Source organism: Callithrix jacchus, chromosome 2 (genome assembly GCF_049354715.1).
Source record: "Callithrix jacchus isolate 240 chromosome 2, calJac240_pri, whole genome shotgun sequence".
Lineage (NCBI taxonomy): Eukaryota > Metazoa > Chordata > Mammalia > Primates > Cebidae > Callithrix > Callithrix jacchus.
In genome coordinates this window covers 37,018,017-37,045,859 of record NC_133503.1, presented here as the reverse complement: position 1 = coordinate 37,045,859, position 27,843 = coordinate 37,018,017, and the positions used below count along the sequence as shown (strand labels likewise).

The window sequence follows — 27,843 nt, the reverse complement described above, 5'->3', positions numbered from 1 at the left end:
GCAACCTCTGCCTCCCTGGTTCAAGCAGTTCTCCTGCCTCAGCCTCCCAAGTAGCTGGGATTACAGGCACATGCCCCCACGCCTGGCTAATTTTCGTATTTTCTTTTTTTGATGGGGTGAGGGGTGGAGCGCAATGGTGTGATCTTGGCTCACTGCAACCTCTGCCTCCTGGGTTCAAACGATTCTCCTGCCTCAGCCTCCCAAGTAGCTGAATTACAGGCATGCACCACCATACCCGGCTAATTTTGTATTTTTAGTAGAGATGGGGTTTCACTGTGTTGGTTAGGCCGGCCTTGAACTCCCGACCTCAAGTGATCTGCCCGCCTTGGCCTCCCTGTAAATACTGGGATTACAGGCGTGAGTCAGTGTGCCTGGCCAATTTTTGTATTTTTAGTAGATTCAGGGTTTCACATGTCTGACCTCAGGTCATCCACCCGCCTTGCCCTCCCAAAGTGCTAGGACTACAGGCATGAGTCACTGTGCTCAGCCTCAAATTGTTTCTTAAGCAGACCAGCAAGGAGTGAGGCCCTACTCCATAGAGAATAAGGGGGCAAAAACCCCCACTATAACCTATAATGGGGCAGCCGCTCTTCACACCCTCCCCTCTTTCTTAACAGGCCATACCTGTTCGTGGTGCCTCCATAGAGTCAAGCCACTCTTTCCCTGGCCTTTTACACAACACCTGAATGGTCACACTTGCAAAGAAAGAAAAGGTCAAAATCTTGCTCTGTTGCTTATCCTCCTATATCTGCTGTGCTAGGTAACTAACACACTAGATGCCTATGAATATTTCATAAATTGAACTCGAGGGAGCTCCTGGAAGCAAGAAACAAAAGAGTCTGTTTCCAAACTGGACCCACAACAGGGATCAACACATGGGTCCTCCTGAAATGACTAAGGAGGAAGCAGCCTTCTGCTGCCCGTGCACTGCTGTCCTCATATATAAATTCGCTCCACAAGCATGTGTAGCACACCTGCTATATGTGGACCCTAGATCATATGTTCTAGTGGGAAAAACACATATAAAGTAAGTAAACACATAGTATTTCAGGTGATGTTCATTACCTCAGAGAAAAACAAAAGATGGTAAGGGGGCTGAGGATGGTGGGAATGGGGTCCAAGAAAAGCCTCTGAGTGGGTGGCATTTGAGCAGGATCCGAAAGGAAGTGAAGGAGCCACATTTGCAGCTGTCTGGGGGAAGAATGTTCCAGGCAGAGGATACAGCAGCTGCAAAAGCTCTGAGGTGGGGTATTTTGCAAGGTGTGGAGTGGAGTGAGTGAGACTGGAGTGGGGTAGTAAAGGTGAAAGAAGTAGGATATGGATCAGGGAGAAATCGGTGCTCAAATTATGCAAGGCCTTGTGGTCCATAGTAAGGATTTTAGATTTCTTTCTGAGTAAGGCAGGAAGTCATTAGAAGTTTCTACACAGAAAAGTGACACGATCCTGCTCTGGCTCCTGTGTTTAGAACAACCTGTAGGGGGCAGAGAAGAAATAGGAAAACCTCTTAGGAGACTACGGCAGAGCCAGGAATTTTCCCCCCAAAGTCATCCTTTCCTTCCACATTTTAGCTGGGGACATGGCTGCTCATAAAAAGGACTACATTTCCCAAACTCCCTTGCAACTAAGCATAGCCATGTGACAAAATGCCCGCAAAACGGATGTGAGAAGATAACTGCAACTCTTAGGTCATGTTCTTGAGGGCTCAGCACAGCTAGACACATTGTGCCATTTCTTTGTGGGTTTTTTTCCCCCAATTTTATTGAGGTATAATTGACAAATAAAAATTGTATATAGTATTTAAGCTGTACAATGTAATGTTTTGGTATCTGTATGCATTGTGAAATGATTACCACAATCAAACTAATGAACACATCCATCACATCACCTCATGTAGTTACTTTTTTTTTTTTGAGACAGAGTTTTGCTCTTGTTGCCCAGGCTGGAGTGCAATGGCGCCATCTCGGCTCACTGCAACCTCCACCTCCCAGGTTCAAACAATTCTACTGCCTCAGCCTCCCAAGTAGCTGGGATTACAGGCATGTGCCACCATGCCCAGCTAATTTTGTATTTTGAGTAGAGACGGGGTTTCTCCATGTTGGTCAGGCTGGTCTCGAACTCCCGACCTCAAGTGATCCACCTGCCTTGGCCTCCCAAAGTGCTGGGATTACAGACATAAGCCATCGTGCCTGGCAGGTTCATGTTCTTAAAGGAATGGGCCTGCCCTCCACTTCTTCCTTCTTCCCTTTCCATGGGTTACAATCTCCTGGGTGTGATGATGGCAGCTGGAGACACCACCTTAAGCCACAAGATGGAAGTTACCTGTTAAAGATGACAAAGCAACAAGCCACAAGGAGCCAGGGTCCTTGACATTGTGTGGTGACTATGTTAACCCTGGCCTACTCCTGCACAGGTTCATACATGAGAAAGAAGCAAGCTTCTATCTTGTGTGCAACTCTGTATTTGGGGGACAGTAATATCGCAGTCTCATCCATATTGGACCTAATTCTTTTTTTTTTTTTTTTTTTTGAGACAGAATCTCATTCTGTTGCCAAGGTGTTGTGATCTTGGCTCACTGCAACCTCTGCCTTCTGGGTTTAACCGAGTCTCGTGTCTCAGCCTCCCAAGTACCTGTGTGTCGCCATGCCTAAGTTTTGTATTTTTTTAGTAGAGATGGGGTTTTTCCATGTTGCCCAAGCTAGTCTTGAACTCCTGGCCCCAAGTGATCTGCCCTCCTTGGCTGTAATTACAGGCGTGAGCCACCACGAAGGCCTTTGTTATACCTAATTCAAAGGCTATTGCAAGCTTCCAGGCAAGCAGTGACAGTGGGTGGTTCTGATGAGAGTGTTAGTGGTATAAATGGGGATAAGTGACTAGATTCTGGAGATAATTTAAAAGGTAGAATTTGACAGCATTTACTTAAGGATTGGATAAGGGGACATGAAAGAAAGAGAACCAGGAATGACTCCAAGATTGGGGCTCTAGTAGAACAGATTTGCATTGATTGCCCTGGGGAAGACTCAGGGACCACTGAATTGAGAGACTCATGTGGGGATGGCGAGTCGCTGCTGGGTCGCCGCTGGGTATGACCAGGACCTATCAACATAGCTGGCTTTAAAGTCCAGAGATAGATGGCATTAGTTAGGGAGTGAGGATGGATGAAGAAGAACAGAGGTGTAAGGACAGCCCAGAGGCATCCAGAGATGGGGAGGTGAGGAGCCAGCCAAGGAGATGATGAAGGTGGGAGGAGAACTGGGTGTGTCATGGAGGCCAAAGGAAGAGTGTTTTATGAAAAAATAAGTGACCAACCATATCATATACCACTGTTTGGATGAGTAAAATGGGGAAATCAATCAGAAATGACAACTGAAATTAGCAACATGGAAATTGCTGGTGACATTGACAAGAGAATTTGCCTTTGAAGCACTGAGGACAAGCAGAAATGGGAAGAGAGGAAGTGGAGACAAATATAGATGATTCTGAATTCCTGACAGGTAGAAATTATTAAAGGGATCTAATTTCCACTCTTCCTATCATAGTTCTAAGTTTTCTAAAGGGCATAAGGGCACCCAGCAACTCAATCTATCCAGCTTCCCTTCCACATGGGTCTGAAGGGCTCTGCAGACTCTCCTCTCCCAAATCCACCCTGCTGCTGGGAGCCCCAGCCTGCCTGCAGCTCTGCCTCTGTCCTACTGACTTCCAAGGCCGCTCTCAAGGACTGCCTTGGCAGGCTAGGCAGCCAGGCCTGACTCTCCTGGATCATAATTAGTGCTGCTGCTAACGATGTTTGGCCTCTGTGGAATAGCAACCTGGGAAATTCTGATACTACCAATTTTCCCCCTCAGTGCTTTCCCAGATGCAGTTTCCCAGCCAGTGCTGTGTGCTCTCCAGCCCTTCGCCCCAGCTGCCTCCTTGCCAGGGAGAATTAAGCCTGTGCCTCAGATGCCACTCCAGAGGGCCTAATCAGTTAGCTAAAACCATCTCCTGGCCATTATCATGGCATTATCGTATTAACACAGGAACTGGCTTTGGAGGAGGCGGGGGGCTGCTATGAGGAAGAGGTGGAGGAACCAGGCCAGCCCCACACAGTACACGATGAGCATTGCTAGTCAGAAAACTGATGAATAGAGAGAAACGAGCCTCCCAGATGAGCCCTGGAGTTTTCAGTGGAGATGCAGCTCAACCATCTACTCTTTCCTGATGAGGAGCCCACCCAGTGCTCCTTTCTCCAAGTAGGGAGGGCCTCTACAGCCAGAATGCTGGACACTGCCCCATGGCCTGGTGTCCTGGGGCTGGGGCCGGGCCTGGTCAAGTCTTGGGCCCAGCTCTTCTCAGCCACAGCAGCCCCAAGTCCCTTCAAGGCTCTTGCCTTGAAAGTGCTAGCTCATAGGAGTGTCCTGATCTCCCAGGTCTGGAGACTTTACTTCATTGCTCTGATGGGCCTCCAGTTCTCTGGGGCAGGGTGCTATGGTGGGCCCTATGTCTCAGGGTCTTGAAGGAGAGGCCAGAGGGTTGCCTTGGTTTAAGGTCACTGGGGTTATCTGGACCTTGGCTTCTGCTACATGGGATAACGATGAAAAAATCAGCATTTCTAAGGTACCTGCTACATGGAAGGCCCAAGGTAAGATCTTTTTTTTTTTTTTTTTTTTTTTGAGACGGAGTTTTGCTCTTGTTACCCAGGCTGGGGTGCAATGCACGATCTCGGCTCACCGCAACCTCCGCCTACTGGGTTCAAGCAATTCTCCTGCCTCAGCATCCCGAGTAACTGGCTTGCACCACCATGCCCAGCTAATTTTTGTATTTTTAGTAGAGACAGGGTTTCACCTTGTTGACCAGGATGGTCTCGATCTCTTGACCTCGTGATCCACCCACCTCAGCCTCCCAAAGTGCTGGGATTATAGGCGTGAGCCACCGCGCCTGGCCAAGGTAAGATCTTTTTATTGTTGTTGTTGTTTTAGTAAACTATACGTAACATAGTCCAGGCATGGTGGCTCATGGCTGTAATCCTGGCACTTTGGGATGCCAAGGTAGGTGGATCACCTGAGGTCAGGAGTTCAAGACCAGCCTGGTCAACATGGTGAAACCCTGTCTCTAATAAAATACAAAAATTAGCTGGGTGTGGTGGTGGGTGCCTGTAATCCCAGCTACTTGGGAGGCTGAGGCAAGAGAATCACTGGAGCCTGGGAGATGGAGGTTGCGGTGAGCCCAGATTGTGCTTCTGCACTACAGGCTGGTCAACAGAGTGAGACTCCCTCTCAAAAAAAAAAAAAAAAAAAATATATATATATATATATATATATATATATATATATATATATAATAACATAAAACCAACCATTTTAGCCATTTTAAAGTGTCCAGTTTTGTGAATTAGGTACACTCAAAGTATTATACAACCATCACCACCATCCCACTCTGGAACTTCATCTTCTCCAACTGAAACTCTGTACCCATTAAGAACCAATTCCCCGCAGTGTAGGATCTTGCGTATCTATCTCTTATGGCTTTTGTTGTGAGGTAGGAGCTATTTCCCCACCTTTTTTTTTTTTTTTTGAGACAAAGTCTTGCCATATCGCCCAGGCTGGTCTTGAACTCCTGAGCTCAAGCGATCCTCCTGCCTCAGCCTCATGAGTAGCTGGGAACACAGGTGTGCACCACCATGCTTGGTTCCCAGTTTTTACAGACAAGGACACTGAGGGGCAGGCAGGAAAAGCAATCCTGGCTTTCCCAAGGACAAACAGGAAGAGGACTTGAATCCTGGTCTGCCTGATTCTCAAGCTCTCTGTGGTTTCCCATCCTGAGCTGACCAAGATTTAGGGCCATTATGGAAATAGCATCATCAAGTAATATCACTGATGATTAGTAATTTCATACGTGATATCACACACTGAACTGTGGCCCGAAGTAGGAAGGCTTCTAGACAGCATGGCTGGTACTCAGGAAAGCTTCCCAAAGCAAGGCCAGGCACTGATAGTCTTTGGCCCACCTCAGAGCATTCAGAAAGTGAGGATCCCCCACACTCTCCTTTAAATTGGTGCCTTGCTCCAAAGCTGGCTTTGCTCATTTGAAGGCAGTAGGCTCAAGGGCTTGACACCACTCAAAGGCTCACCCTCTGTGGAATAGTGAAAGGAGGATGGGCTGGGGGGCAGATAGGCTTGGGTTCAAATCCTGACTCTGCCACTCTGTAACCACTTGTGGCAGACTCTTAGGGGAAAAAAGATCCTTTGAGTTAGCTCAGGCATAGAAGTTTAGTATAAAAATACACGTGGAACCACTGTGGCCTCTAAGGAAACCCCAGGGGCAGGTGCTGAAGCTGAGAAGGAATCTGAATTCAAGACTCCTCAGGGGCTCTTGAGGGGTGAAGAGGTCACAGCTCTTCCTTCTCAGGCTCTGCCCACCCTCAATGTGATTCCACCACACTGGGAGCTTCTGCGTCTCTTCCAGGCTCTGCTCCCTCTTGGGGAACTCTGACTCAGGTTGAGGTGACTAAGAGGGAATTCTGTTGGCCAGCTGTCTTTCTGCACCAGACAGTAAGTCAGAGGTGACTGGCTAGCCCGTGGACCAACAGGTCTAAGGTTAGAACCACCCTCTGGTCTAATCACCTAGGGCAGAAGAGGCAGGCGTAGATAAGTGGTGATGTAAACAACTGGGGTAGGGGTGATGTCATATGGTGTATAATGTGGCCTGCTGCAAAGTCTTGGCCAGTACAAAGTCCCTTAGAAGGGGTTGTAGGGTGGGTAGGTAAACAGGACTAATACACATATTGTGTATGTTTAGGCAAGTTTCTTAACCTCTGCGGGCCCATTGTTTTCTCATCTATACAAATGGGACAATAACACCTACCTCATAGGGTTTTTGTAAAGATTAAAAGCACAGGAAAAAATGAAAGGGAACTCAAAGTCCCTGGCACACAGTAGCTGCTTGATGAACATTGGTTTCTCTTCCCTTCACTTCTGTAGGAAAGACCATAATTTGTTCTCTCTTGTTCCCTTTGTTATTCCTTTGTTCTCTAGTAATACATTTTGTTCTCTGTGGCAGAAATGGGCCTCCTAGCCAAGCACCTAGTTGGAGAGGAACATGGAGTCCCCTGTCTTATAATCCTGAAGAAACCAGTATTGCTAGCTAACCCTCTTCAAGAGTCTTTGGCAGGACAAGTGATGGGGAGCAAAGAGGGCGCCTGTGTCAAAAGGAAGATAAATGTGCCCCATGCTTAGGAAGACACTATGATGGAATGCCTGGACAAAGCAGCCTTTTTTTTTGAAATGCTATGAGACGATAAAAATGAAAATAGGTCTTGCCAACTCAAGGGCCTAAGGCAGAAGAATTATTTCTCAGTGGTTATTCCATGCTCAAAGGAGTTGTCCTAGTCCTCATTCAATCATTGACTCAGCAATTATGTATAAAATGTCTACTTTGTGGCTGTCTCTGCTTTCACAGAACTTACAGTCTCACCAGGGAGAGATAATAATCAAATAATCCTACGAATGAATATACAAATACCACGATGAGTGTTATGAAAGAAGGGGACATGATTCTATGAGAACTTTTAGAATCTGACCTAGATTGGGGAACCAGACTGTATTAAAGATTTGGACCTTTATCTTGAGAGCAATAGGAGGTTGTTGAAGGGTTTAAACAAGGTTTTGGCATAATCGGATTTGCGTTTTGAATTGCTCTGGTTATAACAAGGAGAACAGATTGAAGGAGGCCTGTTGTGGTAATGCAGCAAGAGATAATGGTATCTTGCTTTGGTAGTGGTGATGGTGGTAGAGATAGAAAGAAGTTATGAATTAAGGAGATGTTTAGGAAATAGCACCATTGGCCAGGCGCGGTGGCGCATGCCTATAATCCCAGCACTTTATAAAGGCTGGGGTGGATCACTTGAAGTCAGGAGTTTGAGACCAGCCTGGCCAACATAGTGAAACCCCATCTCTATTAAAAATACAAAAATTAGCAGGGCATGGTGGTGCATGCCTGTCATCCCAGCTACTCAGGAGGCTAAGGCAGGAGAATCACTTGAACCTAGGATGCAGAGGTTGCAATGAGCCATGATCACACCACTGCACTCCAGCCTGGGCAATAAAGCAAGACTCTGTCTCCAAAAACAAAAAAGAAAGAGAGAGGAAGGGAAGGGAAGGGTAAGGGGAGGGGAGGGGAGAGAAGGGGAAGGGAGGGGAGGGAAGGGGAAGGGGGGAGGGGAGGGGAGGGGAGGGGAGGGGAGGGGAGGGGAACAGCATTTATAGGACTTAATGATTGATTAGATATGGGATGAGGAGGAACATAGTGACAAGAATTTGGGCTTATATAAATGGATGGAAGACCAGAAGTAAAGTCTTAGACATATTGCCTTTGAGACACCCAACTGCCAAAATTGAGCCGGCAGCTGGATACATGATCTGGAGCTCCAGGGAGCGGTCAGGCTAGAGATGACAAATGTGTAGGTCATTTACTCAGAGGTAGTTCAAAGGCAGTATATGAGCTCGCTTAAGGAGAGACTAGAGTGAGAAGGAAAGAGACCTAGGACCAACTCTGAGGTACTCAGACGTGTCATTTAGGGCAGTGGTTCTGAAAACGTGCTCCATGGAACCCTGGGGCATCCCCAGGACCCTCTCAAGGGCCTGTGAGGTTAAAACTATTTTCTTTCCTTTTCTGTTTTTGTCTTTGTTTCTGTTTTTTTTCAGTCAGGGTTTCACTCCCGCTGCCCGGACTCAGGGTTTCACTCCCGCTGCCCGGACTGGAGCACAGTGGTGCGATCTTGACTTACTGCAACTTCTGCCTCCCCAGGCTCAAGTGATCCGCCTACCTCAGTCTCCCGAGTAGCTGGGACCACAGGTGTGCAACACCACACCCAACTAATTTTTGTATCTTTTGTAGAGATAGGTTTCGCCATGTTGCCCAGGCTATTCTTGAACTCCTTGGTTCAAGCCATCATCTTCTCACCTCGGCCTCAAAAAGTGCTGGGATTACAGGCATGAGCTACTGTGCCCAGCTAAAGCTATTTTCACAATAGTGTAAGATAATGTGTCTTTTTCATTGTGTTGACATTTGCACTGATAGTGCAAAAGCAATGGTGGGTAAAACAGCCTGTGCCCAGCACAAATCAAAACAGTGGTGCTAACCTTTGCTAGCAGTCATAGTACATGTCACTGCCATGTACATGCACTAAAAACATTTCCTGTTTACTCAGCAATGTTCTTTTAGCCAGTATGGGCCTGAAATAAAAAAGAAAAGAAAAAACAGGAATGTTCTTGATCGAACAGTAAAGATTATTAATTTCTACTAAACCTCAACTCTTGGGTACTTTTTAAAAAATATTCTGCTGGGCATGGTGGCTCATGCCTGTAATCCCAGCACTTTAGGAGGCTGAGGCAAGTGGATCAACCGAGGTTGGAAGTTTGAGACCAGCCTGACCAACATGGAGAAACCTCATCTCTACTGAAAATACAAAATTAGCCAGCCATGGTGTCTCATGCCTGTTATCACAACTACTTGGGAGGCTGAGGCAGGAGAATTGCTTGGACCCAGGAGGTAGATGTTGTGGTGAGCCAAGATCATGCCATTGCACTCCAGCCTGGGCAGTAAGAGCAAAACTCCATCTCAAAAAAAAAAAAAAAATCTGACAGTTGGGAGCAGTAGCTCAAGTCTGTAATCCCAGCACTTTGGGAGGCTGAGGTGGGTGGCTCACTTGATGTCAGGAGTTCGGGACCAGCATAGCCAACATGGTGAAACCCCATGTTGTAAAAATACAAAAATTAGCCAGGTATGGTGGCGGGCGCCTATAATCCCAGCTACTCAGGAGGCTGAGGCAGAGAACTGCTTGAACCCGGGAGGTGGAGGTTGCAGTGAGCCTAGATCGCACCACTACACTCCAGCCTGGGCAACAGAGCAAGACTGTCTCAATAAATAAGTAAATAAATAAACAAACAAAATTAGCCAGGCATGGTGGCATGTAACTGTAATCCCAGCTACTCAGGAGGCAAGGCTGGAGAATTGCTTGAACCCAGGAGGTGGAGATTGCAGTGAGCTGAGAGTGTACCATTGCACTCCAGCCTGGGTGACAAGTGGGGAACTCTAAAAAAAAATTTGGATAAAATAGAAAGTACACATAAAGCATTTCTGCTGTATCCCAAGTACAGAGATAGTCCCCAGGAAAAGCATTTTTGCTATTGTCTTTGTTTCAAGCAGAGCTAGCCTCTTTTTTCATGGAATATCATTTTGTTTTGTTCTGGGTTTTTGGTTTTTTGTTTGTTTGTTTGTTTTTTTAAAAGACGAGCTTTCACCATGTTGGTCAGGCTGGTCTTGAACTCCCGACCTCAGGTGATCCGCCCGCCTTGGCCTCCAAAGTGCTTGGATTACAGGCGTGAGCCAAGACGCCTAGCCTGGGTTTTTTTTTTTTTTTTTGTTTTGTTTTGCTTTTTGAGGGTTTTTTGTTGTTTGTTTGCTTTTTTGAGATAGAGACTTACTCTGTCACTCAGGCTGGAGTGCAGTGGCACGATCTTGGCTGACTACACCCTTGACCTCCCATTCTCAAGTGATCCTCCTACCTCAGCCTCTCAAAGTGCTGGTATTACAGACTCGAGCCACTGCTCCTGCCTATCAGATTTTTTTTTTTTTTTGAGATGGAGTTTCAGCCTCCAGAGTAGTTGAGACTACAGGCACGCACCACTACACTTGGCTAATTTTGTTTATTTTTTTGTACAGACAGGCTCTCATGCTGTTGCCAGGCTGATCTCTAACTCCTGGGCTCAGCGATCCTCCTGCCTCAGCCTCCCAAAGTGTTGAGATTACAGGTGTGAGCCATGGCACTTGGCAAGGAGAATTATTTTTACTTGAAAGAATAACAAAGAGACAAACTATGATTTTTCAGATTTGAGTGTCTGGCAGATAGTTTTCCAAAAATGAACAAAGTGAGACTATTACTTCAAGGAAAACAACTGACAGTATTTGTTGCCAATAATAAAATTCAAGCTTTCAAGTGAAAAATTAGAATTTTGGAATACTTGTATATGTCACCATGAACTTGAAAACTTCTCAATAGTTAAAGACTTCTTTGATGAGATTGATAGTGATGTAATGAATGTAACTTTAAAGTAATTGCATAATGAAATGCATCAACATTTAGAAGCTATATATAATTCAGTGGACCTATATTTTCCAAATGACCAACGAACAATGTTACAAAATCTCTTCAAAGTTTGAGATTAACCAATGGATTTTAATGTAATAGAATAGGAGTTGATTGATATGATTTCAGATTCCATATACCTTTAAGAAGCTATGTTTCCTCTTTAGTATAGTGGTGAGTAAAAAAGAAAAGAAAGAAAAAACTATTTGTGTCAAATTCTGGTGTAGTGTCCAAGAAAAATATCCACAATTATCTGAAGACTAAAATATTTCTCACTTTTCCAACTTGGTGAGGCTAGATTTTCTCCATGTCATGGATTAAAGAGATATTTAGGAAATAACAGCATTGGCCAAGCACAGTGGCTCACACCTGTAATTGCAGCAATTTGGGAGGCCAAGGCGGGCAGATCACTTGAATCCAGGAGTACAACAAAAACAACATATTGAAACTGATTAGGCCGGGCATGGTGGCTCACAGTAATCCTAGTACATTGGGAGGCTGAGGTAGGTGGATCACTTGAGGTCAGGAGTTCCAGATCAGCCTGGCCAACATGGTGAAACCCTGTTTCTACTAAAAATACAAAAATTAGCCAGGTGTGGTGGTACATACCTATAATCCCAGCTACTCTGGAGGCTGAGGCAGGAGAATGACTTGAACCTGGGAGGCAGAGGTTGCAGTGAGCTGAGATCATGCCACTGCATTCCAGCCTGGGTGACAGATGCTATCTCAAAAAAAAAAAAAAATTAATTGCAATAAGAGAATAAGATAAAGAATTAAAGAATCCAGTTTGGGGTTTTTTTGTTTTTTTTTTCTTTCTGAGACGGAGTTTTGCTCTTGTTGCCCAGGCTGGAGTGCAATGGTGTGATCTTGGCTTACTGAGACTTCCAACTCCCAGGTTCAAGCAATTCTCCTGCCTCAGCCTCCCGAGTAGCTGGTATTATAGGCGCTACAGGCGTGCACCACCACGCCCGGCTAATTTTTTTGTATTTTTAGTAGAAATGGGGTTTCACCATGTTAGCCAGGATGGTTTTGAACTCCTGAACTCAGATGATCCATCTGCCTTGGCCTCCCAAAGGGCTGGGATTACAGGCATTAGCCACTGCACCCGGTGAGAATCCAGGTATTTTCTATTAAGCCAGTCATTAGAGATTTGTAAAAATGTAAAACATGCCAATTTCATCACTATTTTTGGGGGAAAATATAGTACATTTTTCACCAAAATGTGTTAGTTATGTTAACACATAATGTTTATTTTTGGTATTTTAAATTTAAATGGATTAATAAATATTCTTTCAACATCTCAGGCTTTCTTTCTTTCTTTTTCACATCAGATGGGCAATGTGCCACCATCATAACAAGGTTTGAGGGAAGCACATCTCACACACGGGCATGAAGACCCAATCATCCCACTTATGATCTATAAACGGATCCTAGTTTTCATTTTGAATACAGTAAATACCAATAGCGATAACCACATAAACAAAAACTCTTAAAGACTTCAGTAATTTTTCAGAGTATAATGGAATCCTGAGACTGAGCTGAGGCTAGAGAATCACTTGAAACTGGGAGGTGGAGGTTGCAGTGAGCTGAGATCATGTCACTGCACTCCAGCCTGGGCAACAGAGAGATTCCATCTCAAAAAAACAAAAACAAAAACAAAACCCCCATCCATTTGTTCTCAGTGATTTAGCATCTCCATGGACAAACAGCAGGAATAAGAAATCTCTCCTAACTTGTAAGTATCTTGAGGGACAAGGAAACATTACAACTCACAAACACACATAGTATTTCAGGTCTCTAGAGATGGACTCCATCAGTTCTAAAAGGCTCCCACAGAAGGCTCCCATCAGAAAGCTCCCACCCTGTCCTCATTCCAAGAAATGGCTCAAACCATTCAGCGAAACTCAGCATCTTACTTCATCAATGCCACCCTCTCTTCCCACCAGCACATTCTACCTTTGATTTCTCCAGCTGAGATTGGTCAGGGGCAGGGCCACAGGAAGGGAGGATGAAGGGGCAGATAGGGTCAGACCTGTTCTAAAATGCCAGCACATTCAATTTGTTGGGTATTTTGCATGAATTTCCTCTTGAGTTCACAGGCTCCTAACTCAGCAGAATTAAAATGGGATGAAGTAATTAGAGCAGCAGCCTGTGAGGATGTTCTGGGCCTAGCATGCTTAGGGAATGTGGGGCAGGGGGAAAGAAAAAGGAGAAGAGAGCCTTAAGGCAGAAGGTGAGGAAAGAGATGCATCCCAAGGGTCAGCTCCTTGGGAAAGACTCTCCCAGCTTCCCTAGGTCACTGGTCAGCAGCTCTCCACTCAGCTCTGCTTCCTGAGAACCTACTCCTAGTCTAGCCCTTCACAATCAGCCTCCAACCTCCTTTTCTAGTCCCCCTTTCAGGCACTTCCATCAGATGCCCCTCACCTCTACCCATGCTAAACTCATCACCCTATCCCTACACTACGGTCCTTTCTGTCTTTGTATCTGCATTTATTACACTGTATTGAAATAATTGCTTATACTTTTTGTTGTTGTTGTTATGGAGTCTCGCTCTGTCTTGCCTAGGCTGGAGCGCAGTGTTGCGATCTCAGCTCACTGCAGCCTCTGCCTCCCAGGTTCAAATAATTCTCCTGTCTCAGCCTCTTGAGTAGCTGGGACTATAGGCATGTGCCACCACATCCGACTAATTTTGTATTTTTAGCAGAGACGAGGTTTTACCATGTTGGCCAGGCTGGATTTGAATTCCTGACTTCAGGCCTCCCAAAGTGCTGGGATTACAGGCATGAGCCACTGCGCCCAGCCTGCTTATACATTTAACTCTCCTGTGAGACCATTGGTTCCCAACCTCTGGATGTCATGCATGCATGGCATCCTCCTCCCTAAGCAAATCGCCACCTCATCATAAGACTTTCACCCTTTGGTCCCCAGACTGACTCCTACATTAGTTTAAACCCACAAGCTTTAAGTAAAAGCAGGGTTATGCAGACTTGTGGGTGTGTCGTAGTTTGAGTTTAGGTGCTAATGCTATGTTGAGAGCATGTGTGTGACTATTTCAGGGGTATAATTTGAAGGGATTGGTTTGTGGATTATTTGTGCCTGGGCCATGGAAACTCTGAGAACCTGGCTAATTTTGATAAAAGCTGGTGACCACATTCAGTTATCCTGTAAAAGAGCCAGAGGCTCCTCTCTGGGGCAGCCTGTTGGTGTCTCACCAGCTTTTCCTGGTAGGTCCCTCTGTAGAATTGCTGTCCTTCTCCAACCAGATGGATGAACCCAGGTCTCTTGGGCCCGTAGACTCCTAGAACATCAGACATCTCTGTGATGTCAGGAGGAGGAGCCCTTGTCTAGAAAGGAGATTGCTGAATTCCAAGTCTCTCTCCCTTTGTTCATCTGTCTCTCTCTTCCTCTTTCTCTTTGTGGCACTAAGATGTATTAGAATATGCCCTAATATAGGCACTAGGGCTTGCCTATGGTGTTCTTGATGTATAAAGCCCAGATGTTCTTCTAATTCTTCCTGAGCAATGATACCAGGAAGTTGACAGCCAGATGGACATTGTACACAGGCTCATCATCTGTCATCTTGACATGGCCAAGAGTCATGGCCAGACAGAGCCCCTTCTTCATCTGGAACTTGATTTTGGACTTCTTATCAACTTTGGCCACCATGTCTTCACTGTGCGTCACCAGGGAAGAGAACCTCCCTTCCTTATTTAGGCCTGGGCTCAGGATTTGTGGGATCTGCCTGATCAGAGACCCTAAGGCCAAAAAGGCATCATACTTGTCGAGTGTCTTGCTCTTGCCAAATTTCTTCAGCACCTTGATGTCCATGTGGGAGACACCCATAGCCTTGACCTCATCCCAGTGCTGCTGGTCCCCCAGGACACATGTGGAGAACATGGGCCAGGGAGTAAACTTCAGATGGCAGTGCCCAAGAAGCGTTCATCCTTCTCAGGGTCACAGTTCTTTCAGCTGATCTGTAGCTCCACTGTTTCCAAAAGCTACTGGCGCTTGCGCTTGTGCCTGTGCAGGACTTCCCACATTGCCTCCTACAGGGTCTTGAAAGGCTGCTGTTCTTGGTGCCCTGTACAGGGGTAACAAGAAAAGAGCTAATCCTGCCTCTCTTGAAGCCTGGGGCTCTCCCATTTCCTCCCTTCTAGATCTAGGGAGGGTAGGGAGTGGCATGAGAGCCTGCATTTGTCATGTCTGATAAATCCATGTTCCTTAATTAAGGTCCACTTTATTTTATTTATTTATTTTTGAGACTGAGTTTCGCTCTTGTTGCTCAGGCTGGAGTGCAATGGTGCGATCTTAGCTCACCACAATCTCTGCCTCCCAGGTTCAAGCGATTCTCCTGCCTTAGCCTCCCGAGTAGCTGGGATTACAGGCATGCACCACCATGCCCAGCTAATTATTATTATTATTTTTAAATTTTTAGTAGAGACAGGGTTTCTCCATGTTGGTCAGGCTGGTCTCGAACTCTTAACCTCAGGTCATCTGCCTGCCTTGGCCTCCCAAAGTGCTGGGATTACGGGCATGAGCCACCATGCCTAGCCAGGTCCACTTTATTAGATGATAAAAGGTCACTCTAGTCTCATTTTGTTTTTTTTGTTGTTATTGGTGGTGTTTTTTGTTTTGTTTTGTTTTTGAGACAGAGTCTCACTCTGTTTCCTAGGCTATTGTGCAGTGGCATCATTTCAGCTCACTGCAAACTCTGCCTCCTGGGCTCAAGTGATTCTCCTGCCTCCACCTCCCAAGTAGCTGGGACCACAGGCATGTGCCACCACCTCGGCTAATTTTTTTGTAGTTTTAGTAGAGAAAGGGTTTTACCATATTGGCCAGGCTGGTCTCGAACTCCTGACCTCAGGTGATCTACCCACCTTGGCCTCCCAATGTGTTGGGATTATAAGCATGAGGCACCATGCCCTGCCTTAGTCCCACTTTTGGAATGAGAAAATGAATCTTTTTTTTTTTTGAGACGGAGTCTCACACTGTCGCCTGGGCTGGACGTGCAGTGGCATGATCTCAGCACTGCAACCTCTGTCTCCTGAGTTCAAGCAGTTCTCCTGCCTCAGCCTCCAGAATAGCTGGGATTACAGCTGCCTGCCACCACACCTGGCTAATTTTTTGTATTTTTAGTAGAGACAGGGTTTCACTATGTTGACCAGGCTGGTCTGGAACGCTTGACCTCAAGTGATCCACCCACCTCGGCCTCCCAAAGTGCTGGGATTACAGGCATGAGCCACCGCAACTGGCCAGAGGAAATGACTCTTTAACCAGTAACACCATCCAACACACACACACACACTTTTTGTGATGTGACAAAAGATTGCTTAATTTTCACTTTGGCAAGCAAGGAAATAAACAAGTCAATGGTGACTACCATCTACTATCAACATGTTTTGAGGAAAGCATGTACGTAGGAATACGACCTCAAACTAAAGAGAAAAGATCTTATATTGAATACATTTAATTTTATTTAAAGACTCACTACATTGCCTCTTGCTTTTTCTCATTTCATCATGATAGTAAAATGGACCAGTGAATGCCCTAGCATGGAGTCTGGGAAGAACATAATTAGCCCGTTATCTCCTTTAGGCAGGGAGTGGTATTTGTTCATTTGCGTATTTGCAGGACCTAACTCAGAGCCTGGCTCACAGTGCTTACTACATCTTTGCGGAAGACAGGAAGAGAAGAAGGGAGGAAGGAAGTCCTCATTGGAGGACCAGGATAGGAGACAGCTCTTAAGCCCCATTGTACTTGGGACTCTGTAACAATTGCTTCCACCAAATTCTACTCTGTGACCTCTGTTTTTTTGGTTGGCAGGGGACAGAGTTTCGCTCTTGTTGCTCAGGCTGGAGTGCAATGGTACGATCTTGGCTCACTGCAACTTCTGCTTTCTGGATTTAAGCAATTTTCCAGCCTCAACCTCCCAAGTAGCTGGGATTACTGGCACGCACCAGCGCACCCGGCTAATTTTTGTATTTTTAGTAGAGACGGGGTTTCACCATGTTGGCCAGGCTGATCTTGAACTCCGGACCTCAGGTGATCCACCCACCTCAGCCTCACAAAGTGCTGGGATTACAGACATGGGCTACCTCACAGGGCCCTGTATTTGTGGTTTCTATCCCTGTTTCACCTACAAGACTGTGGTTCTTGAAGGGCAGGTACCACGATTTTTTCTTTTCTCACATCTCCAGTGTCTGACACCAGTTGTGAATAAATAACTGAAAGGAAAAAACCCAAGGAATAAACCAGCTAACGTCCCTTCTTTCTGGGCAGTTCAGAATCAGAGGCAACTATGGATTAAGGGACTACAATTAAGTTCTGTGAAAGTTGTCAATATTAAAATAAAGTCACTATTGTTAAGAAAACTCAGGGCAGACCATGAAGAGAGGGTTTTCAAGCTGGTATGCCTGATTTAAAAAAAAAAAAAATTACAAAAGACTGTAAAGCCCACAACCTTGCACAAAGGGCCTTCACGACATTACATAAAAAAATACTTCTGCCAGGACATCTGCCCAGCAACTGCCTATCCAAGCTCAGTCTGGCATCACCCTTGGTATTGATCTTTAAAGCCAAGGATAATTATTTTAAATATTTATGGAATCTTCTTAATTTTTCCTTTAAAAGCCTTTGTCAGGTTGGGCACAGTGGCTCACACCTGTAATCCCAGCACTTGGGGAGATGGAGGCATGTGGATTGCTTGAATCCAGGAGTTTGAAACCAGCCTGGGCAATATGACAAAACCCCATCTCTACATAAAATATAAAAATGAGCGAGGCAGCCAGACATAGTGGTTCACGCCAGTAATCTCTGCACTTTGAGAGGCTGAGGCATGAGGATCATGAGGTCGGGAGTTGAAGACCAGCCTGACCAATATGGTGAAACCCCATCTTTACTAAAAATACAAAAATTAGCTGGGCGTGGGGGCTTGCACCTGTAGTCCCAGCTACTCAGGAGGCTGAGGCAGGAGAATCACTTGAACCCAGGAGGCAGAGGTTGCAGTGAGCCGAGGTCATGCCATTGCACTACAGCCTGAGCAACAGAGGAAGACTGTGTCTCAAAAAAAAAAAGAAAAAATTAGCCAGCCATGATGGTACATGCCTACAGTCCCAGCTACTCTGGAGGCTGAGGTGGGAGGATTTCTTGAGCCTGGGAGGTGGAGGCTGAAGTAAGATGAGATGGCACCACTGCACTCCAGCCTAGGCAAGAGAGCCAGACTGTGTCTCAGAAAAAGACTTTGTCTTCCTTTACCCCCCTGAATACTCACATAGTTTACTATGGCATGCACATTTCCATTGCAGTGCTCTATTCCAAAATAAAGGTATTTTCTTTTAGAGAGTCTCTCTGATCGTTATTTAGGTTGACAGTTCCTTCTTGCATAGGGTATAAAAAGTGGTCTGAGGCCAGGCACTGTGGCTCATGCCTATAATCCCAGCACTTTGGGAGGCCAAGGCAGGTGGATCCCCTGAGGTCAGGAGATTGATACCATCCTGGCTAACACAGTGAAACCCCATCTCTACTAAAAATACAGAAAAATTAGCTGGGCGTGGTGGAACATGCCCATAGTCCCAGATACTCAGGAAGCTGAGGCAGGAGAATCACTTGAACCCAGGAGGTAGAGGTTGCAGTGCTGGATACCAGCATTTTAATTTCCTCTTTTATAAATGCTTACCTGATCTCCCTTCAGTTTTGCAGTTAAATCTACTGGTAATTGTGAAATAGCTCATGTAAAAAAAAAAAAAAAATCCACTGAGCCTAGAAGCCTGGTCCTCAACTTCCAGCCCTCTTTTCTCATGACCAAAATATCCCAGAGCCTTCAAGTATTCAGTACAGGCCCTGTTGGAACCTCTTTGAGCTCTACCATTTATCTCTAGAAAAGCACTGAATATAGCAAGAGGCTAGAGGCAAGCTGACATCTGCTCGTCAGCAGAGCAGAAATCATGGCTTTAATTTCCTTTCTCAATTAATTTATTCCCAGGCTGTTCCCTCCCCACCTTCATAAGCTGGTTCTTATTTCAAAAAGTCAAAGTAATAAAGCTGCTCTCCATTAGTCATCCAGTTGCTTCCTCCAGTTGCACATACACCACATGCCCCTCTGCGACCTCTTCCCATCACCTTCCTTTTCTCCTTGCCCCCTCTGCCCCACCCCTTCCAGATCGAGTGCAGGATCATTGCTCTTCCTCCAAGTCCTACACTCTTCCTACAATCTTCTGAGCTTATTCTCACTGAGTTGATCCTCATGGTGCTGAATACATACCTCATGATATGCTTTGCATTGATTGATTTCCTCATGCCAATATTCCCGGTATACTTCTATCAGAGATGACCCTACGAAAAAAATCTACTGTCCCAGAGAGAACTGAAAAATCCCAAGAGACTGAGTGCCTAACAGAGCTGGATTTATTCCCCTTGTTCCAGCAACAGGAATTAAAATCTCAGAGCTGGACCGACCCATAATTCCCAGGCACTAGCCCTAACGGTAGATCTGAACCAGGAGCCAAGGTTTTTGTGGTGACAGCCCTCTGTAGACACCTGCATGCTGCATGTTTTGACATCTTTGGGCAGTGAAATATAAAGAAATGGGCTGGGCATGGTGGCACATGCCTGTAATCCCAGCATTTTGGGAGGCTGAGGCATGTGGATCACTTGAGGTGAGGAGTTCAAGACAGCCTAGTCAACATGGTGAAACCTGGACTCTACTAAAAATAAAAAAAATTAAAAAAAAGTTGGGCATGGTGGCACATGCCTGTCATCTCAACTACACAGGAGGTTGAGGCTCCAGAATTGCTTGAACCCAGGAAGGAGGTGGAGGTTGCAGTGAGCTGAGATCGTGCCACTGCACTCCAGCCTGGATGACAGAGTGAGACTCTGACTCAAAAAAAATAAATAAATAAATAAATAAATAAAAAAGCAACTGAGTGTAGAGGGTAAGGCATGGGACTTTGGACCAAAACTCGAACTTAAGTTCTGCCCTGAAACTTCTTACCTTCCTGACCCTGGTTAAGTTACTTCTCTACCCCTTAGTTATAAAATAATGGTACCTCCTTGGCTGGGAGGACCCAATGAGAGCATGTATGTAAAGCATTTAATGTAGTGTCTGGTGCATGAAGAGGACTCAGTAAATGCAAGAAGTTATTATAATCACAAGTGAAGAGACATCACTAACTGTGTCTTCTGGTGGCTATAGAAAGATAAGCTATTGAAACTCATTGTAGGCTTAAAAAAATTTTTTTTTAAATACAGACTTGCTATTTTTTTAAAGTATTGCCTCTAAGAGTTGCTTTAATAAATTGCTAGAAAGGAGTGATTTATAAGTACCATATTGTTGGAATGCAAATAGATACTTCAAAGAGGTAAAAGCAACTTGTTTTCTTGAGTGGGATAAATATTCCCCTTGGGATCTTGTATACAAACTCAAATATTTTGCAAGCAAATAATGCTAAGAGAAACTCTAGCCCTTACTTAGGTGAAATGATCAACAAAACTGTATTCTGAGCTTTGAGTAAGGAGGTTTTTACCCTGCAGAAAAGGAGCCATTGCCCAAATGAAATACCCTAAGTTCAAAGCATGAGGAAAAATGGTCAATTTTGAGGTATTTCACTGTATACATGTTTTTTCTAATGCTGCGAAATATTGAGTAATGGCCAACCTATTGCACAGTCAATTTTCAAGTATTCATGTGTGGACTATCCAAGGGCAACTATCTAACCAACCTTGTATATGATTCTTTTTGTTCTGTCTGCTTTTATCTTTACTGCTTCCCACCACACACACACACACACACAATTCACATCCACACTCAGACACAAATATTAACACACATTTACTCACAGGCATGCATGAACTAACACACTAACACACACCTTCTCTCTCTCTTTTGTTCTCTCCTACACACACACACACACACACGCACGCACGTGCACACACACACACTTTGCCCAGAGCAAGCAGAGCCCAGAACTGTGTCTTCTGGTGGCTATAGAAAGATCCCATGACCCCTCTGAAAAGAATCTCTTTGTTCCCCTTCTCCCCTCACTGTAAGGTTTCCTTTTCCTGAATATCCCTCAGTAAGGGCGGGGAGGGAAGAAAGGAAGGAAGGAAAGGAAACAGTGGTCTTCCCCCAGCCCTGCAGTGCAGGCTGTGAGAAGCAGAAGGCTCCTGCTCCTGGGTGCTGGCATCTCTTCTGCCATTTTTTCTGAAACTTTGGGGTGTTTTTCTCTCTGCAGCACCCACGCTCCCCTCCCTTTCTGCCAAAGCTTCTTGTTGTGACAGAGCAAGCGGCTGGTGGATGGGGGAAGGGAATCAGCTAGGTGGCCTCCGGGCTGAGTTACAGCTCCCCCTCCAGGAGCAGGGAGGGTGGAGGTGAGGCCACAGACAAATCCTAGAAGCCCCCCCTAGTGCTGACCCTCCTACACACCCAGAGCGTCTGTGCACCCCCACACAACTGCCCGCCCATATAGACACACACACACACACACACACACACACACACACCCAGACGAGCGTGGTGGGCGCAGCCACGCAATCAGTAACACTCAGGCAGGAAACCCCATGTCACACTGGCATGGGTCTGCCCAGAAGCAATGCATGCCCCAGACCCCCTCCTTTGATCTCTCACCCCTCTGCTGGGCCAGAAAATGTTGCTAGGTGCTGGGCATCTTCGCAGTAGGAGAGAGTAGCAAGCCTTGGGCGCATGGACTCCGATACCACCCGGCACTTCAAGCACAGGGACCACCAGCGGCAGCAGCAGCGGCTGCCCAACCCCCTCCTCCCAGGGCTCCAGCAGCACACCCTGAAAAACACAGACACAATCCTGGTTTGGGGGCGGGGCAGAGGAAGTGTGGGGTACATCTCATAGGCTGTGGCCTCGCTTCCCTCGGGTTCAGCTGATGGCCAGCAGTCCCTGGACTTGTCTGAGGGAGAGACACCACTACAAGAGGGAAGGAGAAAGCACCACTACTCTGAAAGAAGGCCTATCAGAGGGCTCTCAAAGCTCCAGGAGAACCAGCCAGTGAGAGCCAAGTGGCCTGAATACCAGAGGACCCAACGACGTTGCCAAGCTAGATCCTGGGTCAGGAAGGTCAAGGTCATTCCCTATTGTGTGGGAATAAAATGTGAGATTCTGTGGGCTCAGCTGCAAGCACCCAGTCAAAGATGGGCCCCATCATTTTCCTTGCTCCACTGGAGGGCCAACACCCTGCCCTCCTCCCTCCCCAAGACCTCTCTCCGGCTGCTTCTCTAGCCCTTGTGCTTTAGGCACATTATTTTATTTAAATTTATATAGCTCCTCTGGGTGTTACTGGAGAGAAAGTTAAAAAAAAAACAACAACTGTGGTTCAGGGATTTTGCATGATTTGATCAAGATTACAGCCAGGCGTAGTGGCATGTGCCTGGAGTCCCAGCTACTTGAGAGACTGAGGCAGGAGGATCACTTGAACCCAGGTCAGGAGTTGGAGTCCAGTCTTCAGCCTGGGTAATATAGTGAGACCTCATCTCTCAAAAGAGAGAGAAAGCTAGAGAGACAGAGAGAATACACGACTAGCAAGTGAAGGAGCCAGGGCTCGCCCCCATGCCTGGAGAACTTGTAACCTTGGCCCTTCCCACTGCTTCTCAGTAGTGCGCCACTGGAACCTTCCCAGCTTCCTCTGAGTGAGCTGAAGAGGGAGTCTGGTGTTGAAGAAGGTGTTGGGGGAGGTAGAAGAGGCATCTGCCTATGACTTTTTTCCAAGGGAACAAAAGTAGCTCAGCCTGAAGACCCTCTGCTAGTCTTCCAAGTGTTGCAAGGCAGTGCCTAGTGGCTCGGGTGATTCCTCTAGAGCCGTTTCTCTGCAGGACCCCACACTTTCTTGGCCAGTGAGCTGCATGGCTGCAAAAAGCCCAGCCCTGGACAGGCAAAGAATGTGTTGATTCAGAGAGTTTTTAAATTAATAAGCACATGGTGATTCAGGCTGTTTGTTCAAGGAATGTGCCTAAATTGGAATGTGCCAAACTCCCTTCTCCTACCTCCTCCTCCTCCTCCCCAGGTCCTGGCTGTTCCTCATGTCATGCTGGTAGTCAGAGTCACGGTTCCTCCATACTCTCAGGCAGGGCGCGACTGTTAATCTGCAAAGCCCAACTTGCCAACTGAGCAGAGCGACTTCTCTGGACTCTGAGGTCTCTCCTGGTGTGTGTGTGTGTGTGTGTGTGTGTGTGTGTGTGTGTGTGTAAGGTGATTTTCTTCTTAAATTAAAAAGTGATTAATCCATTGGTTTCCCTCTCTTCTGGAGCGTGTCCGAGGAGGACAGGTACTACTCAGTTTCATATCTGCTGTCAGGAAGTAGACATGAGCAGCACTTCCTCGAAACAAGAACTACAGGTTGGACTTTCTTGAGGATGACCAAACTAGAAATGATTCTTCCTGGAGGAGCTGCCATCAGAAGTTTATCTCATCTTATCTCCCTTCAGATAGGACTGCTCTTCTCGTCAGCCCAGACAAACATAATTCATTCAAATATTCATTCGAAGAGTATTTATTGAGTCTTTATGAGCCAGAAATGGTTCCAGGTGCAGGGATATGGTGGTAACTAGACAGAGAGGCACCCTACTTTCATAAGGCTTGCATTCTAGTGTGTGGGGGTGGGGAGAAGGCAGCTAAGAAATGAGGAAACCAATAATCAGTGCCAGGATGAATATCAAATAAGATATGATAGAGCAAGGATCAGATCAGCAAGCTATAGCCATGGGCCAAATCTGCCCACCACCTGTTTTGTAAATAAAATTTATGAAGTAAATAAAGAGGCCTGCCCAGTAGTTCATTCCTGCAATCATAGCATTTTGGAAGGATTACTTGAGGCCAGGAGTTTGAGACCATCCTGGGTAACATGGCAAGATCCCCTATTCTTATGAAATAAATATTTTTTTAAATAGCCAGGAAAATCTGGCGGGTGCACACCTGTGGTCCTAGCTACTTGGAAGGCTGAGGCCAGAGGATCATGAAGTTACAGTGAACTGTGATCACACCACTGTGATTTTACTCCAGCCTGGGCAAAAGAGTGAGACCCTGTCTCTAAAAAAGAAAGAAAGAGAGAGAGAAGAAAGAAAGAGAGAGAAAGGAAAGGAAGGAAGGAAGGAAGCTCAGCAGGGGCCTACTTTACTTTCTCTTTATGTTTATATTTTTTAATTTTTGAATAGATAATATATTTAATCTACATTTAAAAAAACAGAAAAAGATATGCAGAGAAGTCTCTTTTCCTGCCCTGTTTCCTAGCTATCCACTTTCCTTCCCCATAAGCAACAAAATATTAATTTCTTGTGCATCCTTCCAGAGAAATTTATTCATACAAAAGAAAGTACATGTGTACAGTCTATGTTTTTGCCCCCCAGGAAGCTATTTTAAATTAGGAGGTCAGAAAAGATTTGCGAGTTAGGATAAAATTTGAATGATAAGAAGGTGCCAGCCAGGCAAAAATCTCAGAGCAGCAGCTTCCAGGCTGTGGGAACAACTAGTGCAAAGGCCCTAAGCTAAACCTGACATGGCAGGCCCTGAGATGAGAAAGGAGGCTCATGTGTTTGGGACATGCTGGGCCAGAGAGCAGTGATTTGACATAAATTGGAAGAAATTAGAAAGCAGGAAGATTCTGCTCTTAAAGGCTCTCTAGGCCAAGCACAGTGGCTCACACTTGTAATCCTACCATTTTCGGAAGCTAAGGCGGGCGGATCACAAGATCAGGAGTTTGAGACGAGCCTGGCAAACATGGTGAAACCCCATCTCTACTAAAAATACAAAAATTAGCCAGATGTGATCACTCACATCTGTAATCCAAGCTACCCAGGAGGCTGAGGCAGGAGAATCTCCAGAACCATGGAGATGGAGGCTGCAGTGAGCTGAGATCATGCCACTGCACTCCAGCCTGGGTGACAGAGTGAGAGACTCCATCTAAAAAAAAAAGAAAGAAAAAGAAAAGATAATATAAATAAAGAGAATAGCAATTAGCACAGTAATCACTCAACAACTTTCTCCTCTTCCTCCCCCTCCTCATTACTTAGTTTACAAAAAGCTTTCTCATCAATGATCTCATTTGATATTTGCAATAACCCTGTGATTGGAGTTGTTACTGCTTTCATTTCACAGGTAAAACACTGAGGCTCAAGATGATTAAATACATCATCCATGTCACAGAACAAAAACAAACCCAGGTGTTCTGACTCCACATAGCACAAGCTTCTCTTGTTGTTGGGAGAGCAGAGGGCAATGTAAGCAGGCAGAATAACAGGAACAAGAGAAAGAAGCAGGGAGCGTTAAACCCAATTGCATGTCATTTGCACCAGACATGCTCTCTCAAGAGGAGTCTGCACCTTCTGCCTTCTAGGCAGTGTCCATATTCACAGATCACAAGTCCTAGCTCAGGAAAAGGGGTAGCTTACTGGTGGACAGCCTCTACAGAGCAGGAAAATTGCGAACAAGAGAAACCCACCATTTCTACAATCTCATTAACACTGCAGACCTATACACACATGCACCAGACCTGCAGGTTGTCAGCGGTTAGTTATTAAGCCCGAGGCCTGAAATAAATTACACTGCATCTCAGAAAAACAAGGTTATGTTACTCTTATTAAGTATTCCTGGTATTAAAATGCCATCTACTGTTTTGTGGGTCACCTTTCTTTTCTCGGGGCCCTGTTGAATGGCTGGAAGGGCTGTCTTCCACATGTGCCACTCAGACCCTGTCCAGTCACTTCCCAAAGGGGACTGGCCGAGGTGAGCCACCTACCCCTTGTCTATCAGAGGCAGGCTATGAGGCCCTCGGGTAGGGCCTTCAGTGTCTGCCTTTGGAATGAAGCTGCCTTCTGGGGTTGCCCCTGGCAACCAGACTGCTTGAATCTGTATCTCTTAGAGGAGACTTCGGAGCTGGGGAGGAGGAGGAATCGGTCACTGAACCATAAGGATGCAGGGAGCATGCCAGGCATTGTCCTCCTTTCCTTCTTTCAGCTTCTAGACCCCATCTCCTGATGAGAACAAGTGTTGTCCCCTCACCTGGCTTCTGCAGGTCAGCAGAATTAGCCTGAGATGCTCCCTGAGGACAGGGAGCTTGGAGAGAACCTGCCTGCTTAGCCTACTGCAAAAATCCAGGTAACCAACACATCCTTGGCCAGTTCCTGGCATACCATATTCTTTCAAATGCCTAATACCATTTCATCCTTTAAGCTTCAACATCCCCTTCTCCAGAAATCCTACCCTGACTTGCCTTTTGTGCCCCAGGCAGACATAGTGTCCCTGCCTGTAAAACCCGGAGTATCACTCTACCTTAATACACATCACTCCATTGTACATGTATCTGTTTTCATTAGCTCCTGGAGGTTAAGGAGTGTGTATTATTCTAGCACAGGATCTGGCACATAGGCACAAAATAAATGCTTATGGAATGGATAAGTGACTGAGTGAGAACACAAGACCGTGACAGGAGAGCATTTCCCAAACCAGTAGTCCTGTAGCCCATTGTAGATTAGTAGGCATGTTGAAAAAATAAAAAAAAAATTTTTTTTAATTATCTCTGCTTAGATAATGTTGGGAAAGAAACTCCCTCCCTTCCTGAGGTAGGAAGGAGCTCTTCCAGCACTGGCCAGAGGAAGCTGGATGTGCTGAGCAGAGAGGGGCCTAAAATGATTCAGCTTCACCCACAGCATAGGGGTGTGCAGGGAAAACAGGGAACCAAGACAGTCTTGAAAGCTGAATTAATACATTCGGGACAGGAGAGTGGCAAGCTCCAAGCCTCATGTTAGGAAGACAGATCTGGCCAGGTATGTAGGGTGGACTGGAGGGAAGAACCAGCTGGCAGGGACACTTGTCAAGAAACTGTTGTGACAGTGCCGACTTGACGTAGAGGGTCCAGACAAGAGCAGTGATAGAGGGAAATGAAAGCAAGAAATAAATCACCCAACTCTATTGGATGGCTTCTTCATCAGCCCGGGGACAGCAGCTGCTGCCTGACCCTGGTTAATTAGCAGCCTGTGGTTGCCATCTGAGCTGACTGGCCACCAAACACTTGGTGCTCTGCAGAAATCTTAGCTGCCACTACCTCTGGTGCTGAGTGGTGTGGGGTGGAGTATAAGTCTAGGAGAGCACTTCCCAAACCAGTAGTCCTATTGTCCACTGTAGATTAGTAGGCATGTTGCAAAAAAATAAAAAGGAGTTCTCTGCTGAGATAATGTTGGGAAAGAAACTCCAAAGTCAACAAATGGAGAAAGTTTGTCTACTGGAACATGTCAAAGGAGCCATGTGCCCCTTCCCTCAGTGCTTATCAACCTGAAATGGCCATGGAACCCTTTTCATACTATGCCCATTCACAGCTCCGAACAGAGCACTTACTTGCTTAGATGCACAGCTTCACTCACAGGCCTACCTCGAAAGCAGCACGGAAGCTGCTTACAAGCTCTGGCTCTGAAGCCAGTCAGCCTGGATGCAAATCCTAGCTCTCCCACTCAATGGTTATCTAGCCTCTCAGTTTGCTTATCTACACAATGGGGAAAATATTAGAAGCTACTGCAGTACGGTTGTTTAGAGGATTATATTAGTGAGATAAGCACCTAGCACCGTACCTAGTACATGGGAATCCCTCAAAAACCTGAGCTACTGTTTTCATCCTATGCAGCCATGTGCTCTATAATGAGAGTTCAAGCTCTGAAGCAGGGCAACCTGGTAAGGGGAGGGTATCAAATTCTCTCTCTGGAGAATTAGGAGT

General features: G+C 45.9%; 1 protein-coding gene and 1 non-coding gene across 2 annotated transcripts in view; both read right to left on the bottom strand.

Moving 5' to 3' along the window:
- Nucleotides 1–2,060: 2,060 nt before the first annotated feature.
- The window catches only part of LOC100389376 (uncharacterized), an 86,831-nt gene continuing 61,048 nt past the window's right edge, over nucleotides 2,061–27,843 (bottom strand). Inside the window, exons 3-5 of the mRNA XM_035285897.3 lie at nucleotides 21,744–21,917; nucleotides 14,335–15,203; nucleotides 2,061–2,319 (exon numbers count right to left, since the gene is read on the bottom strand). Coding sequence (XP_035141788.1) covers nucleotides 14,976–15,203; nucleotides 21,744–21,917 — 402 coding nt within the window. The 3' untranslated portion in view covers nucleotides 2,061–2,319; nucleotides 14,335–14,975. The remainder of the gene's footprint in view (nucleotides 2,320–14,334; nucleotides 15,204–21,743; nucleotides 21,918–27,843) is intronic.
- LOC118151973 (small nucleolar RNA U13) lies at nucleotides 12,448–12,551 on the bottom strand. The gene has a single exon (XR_004740361.1). It is a non-coding gene; the product is annotated as a small nucleolar RNA U13 (small nucleolar RNA).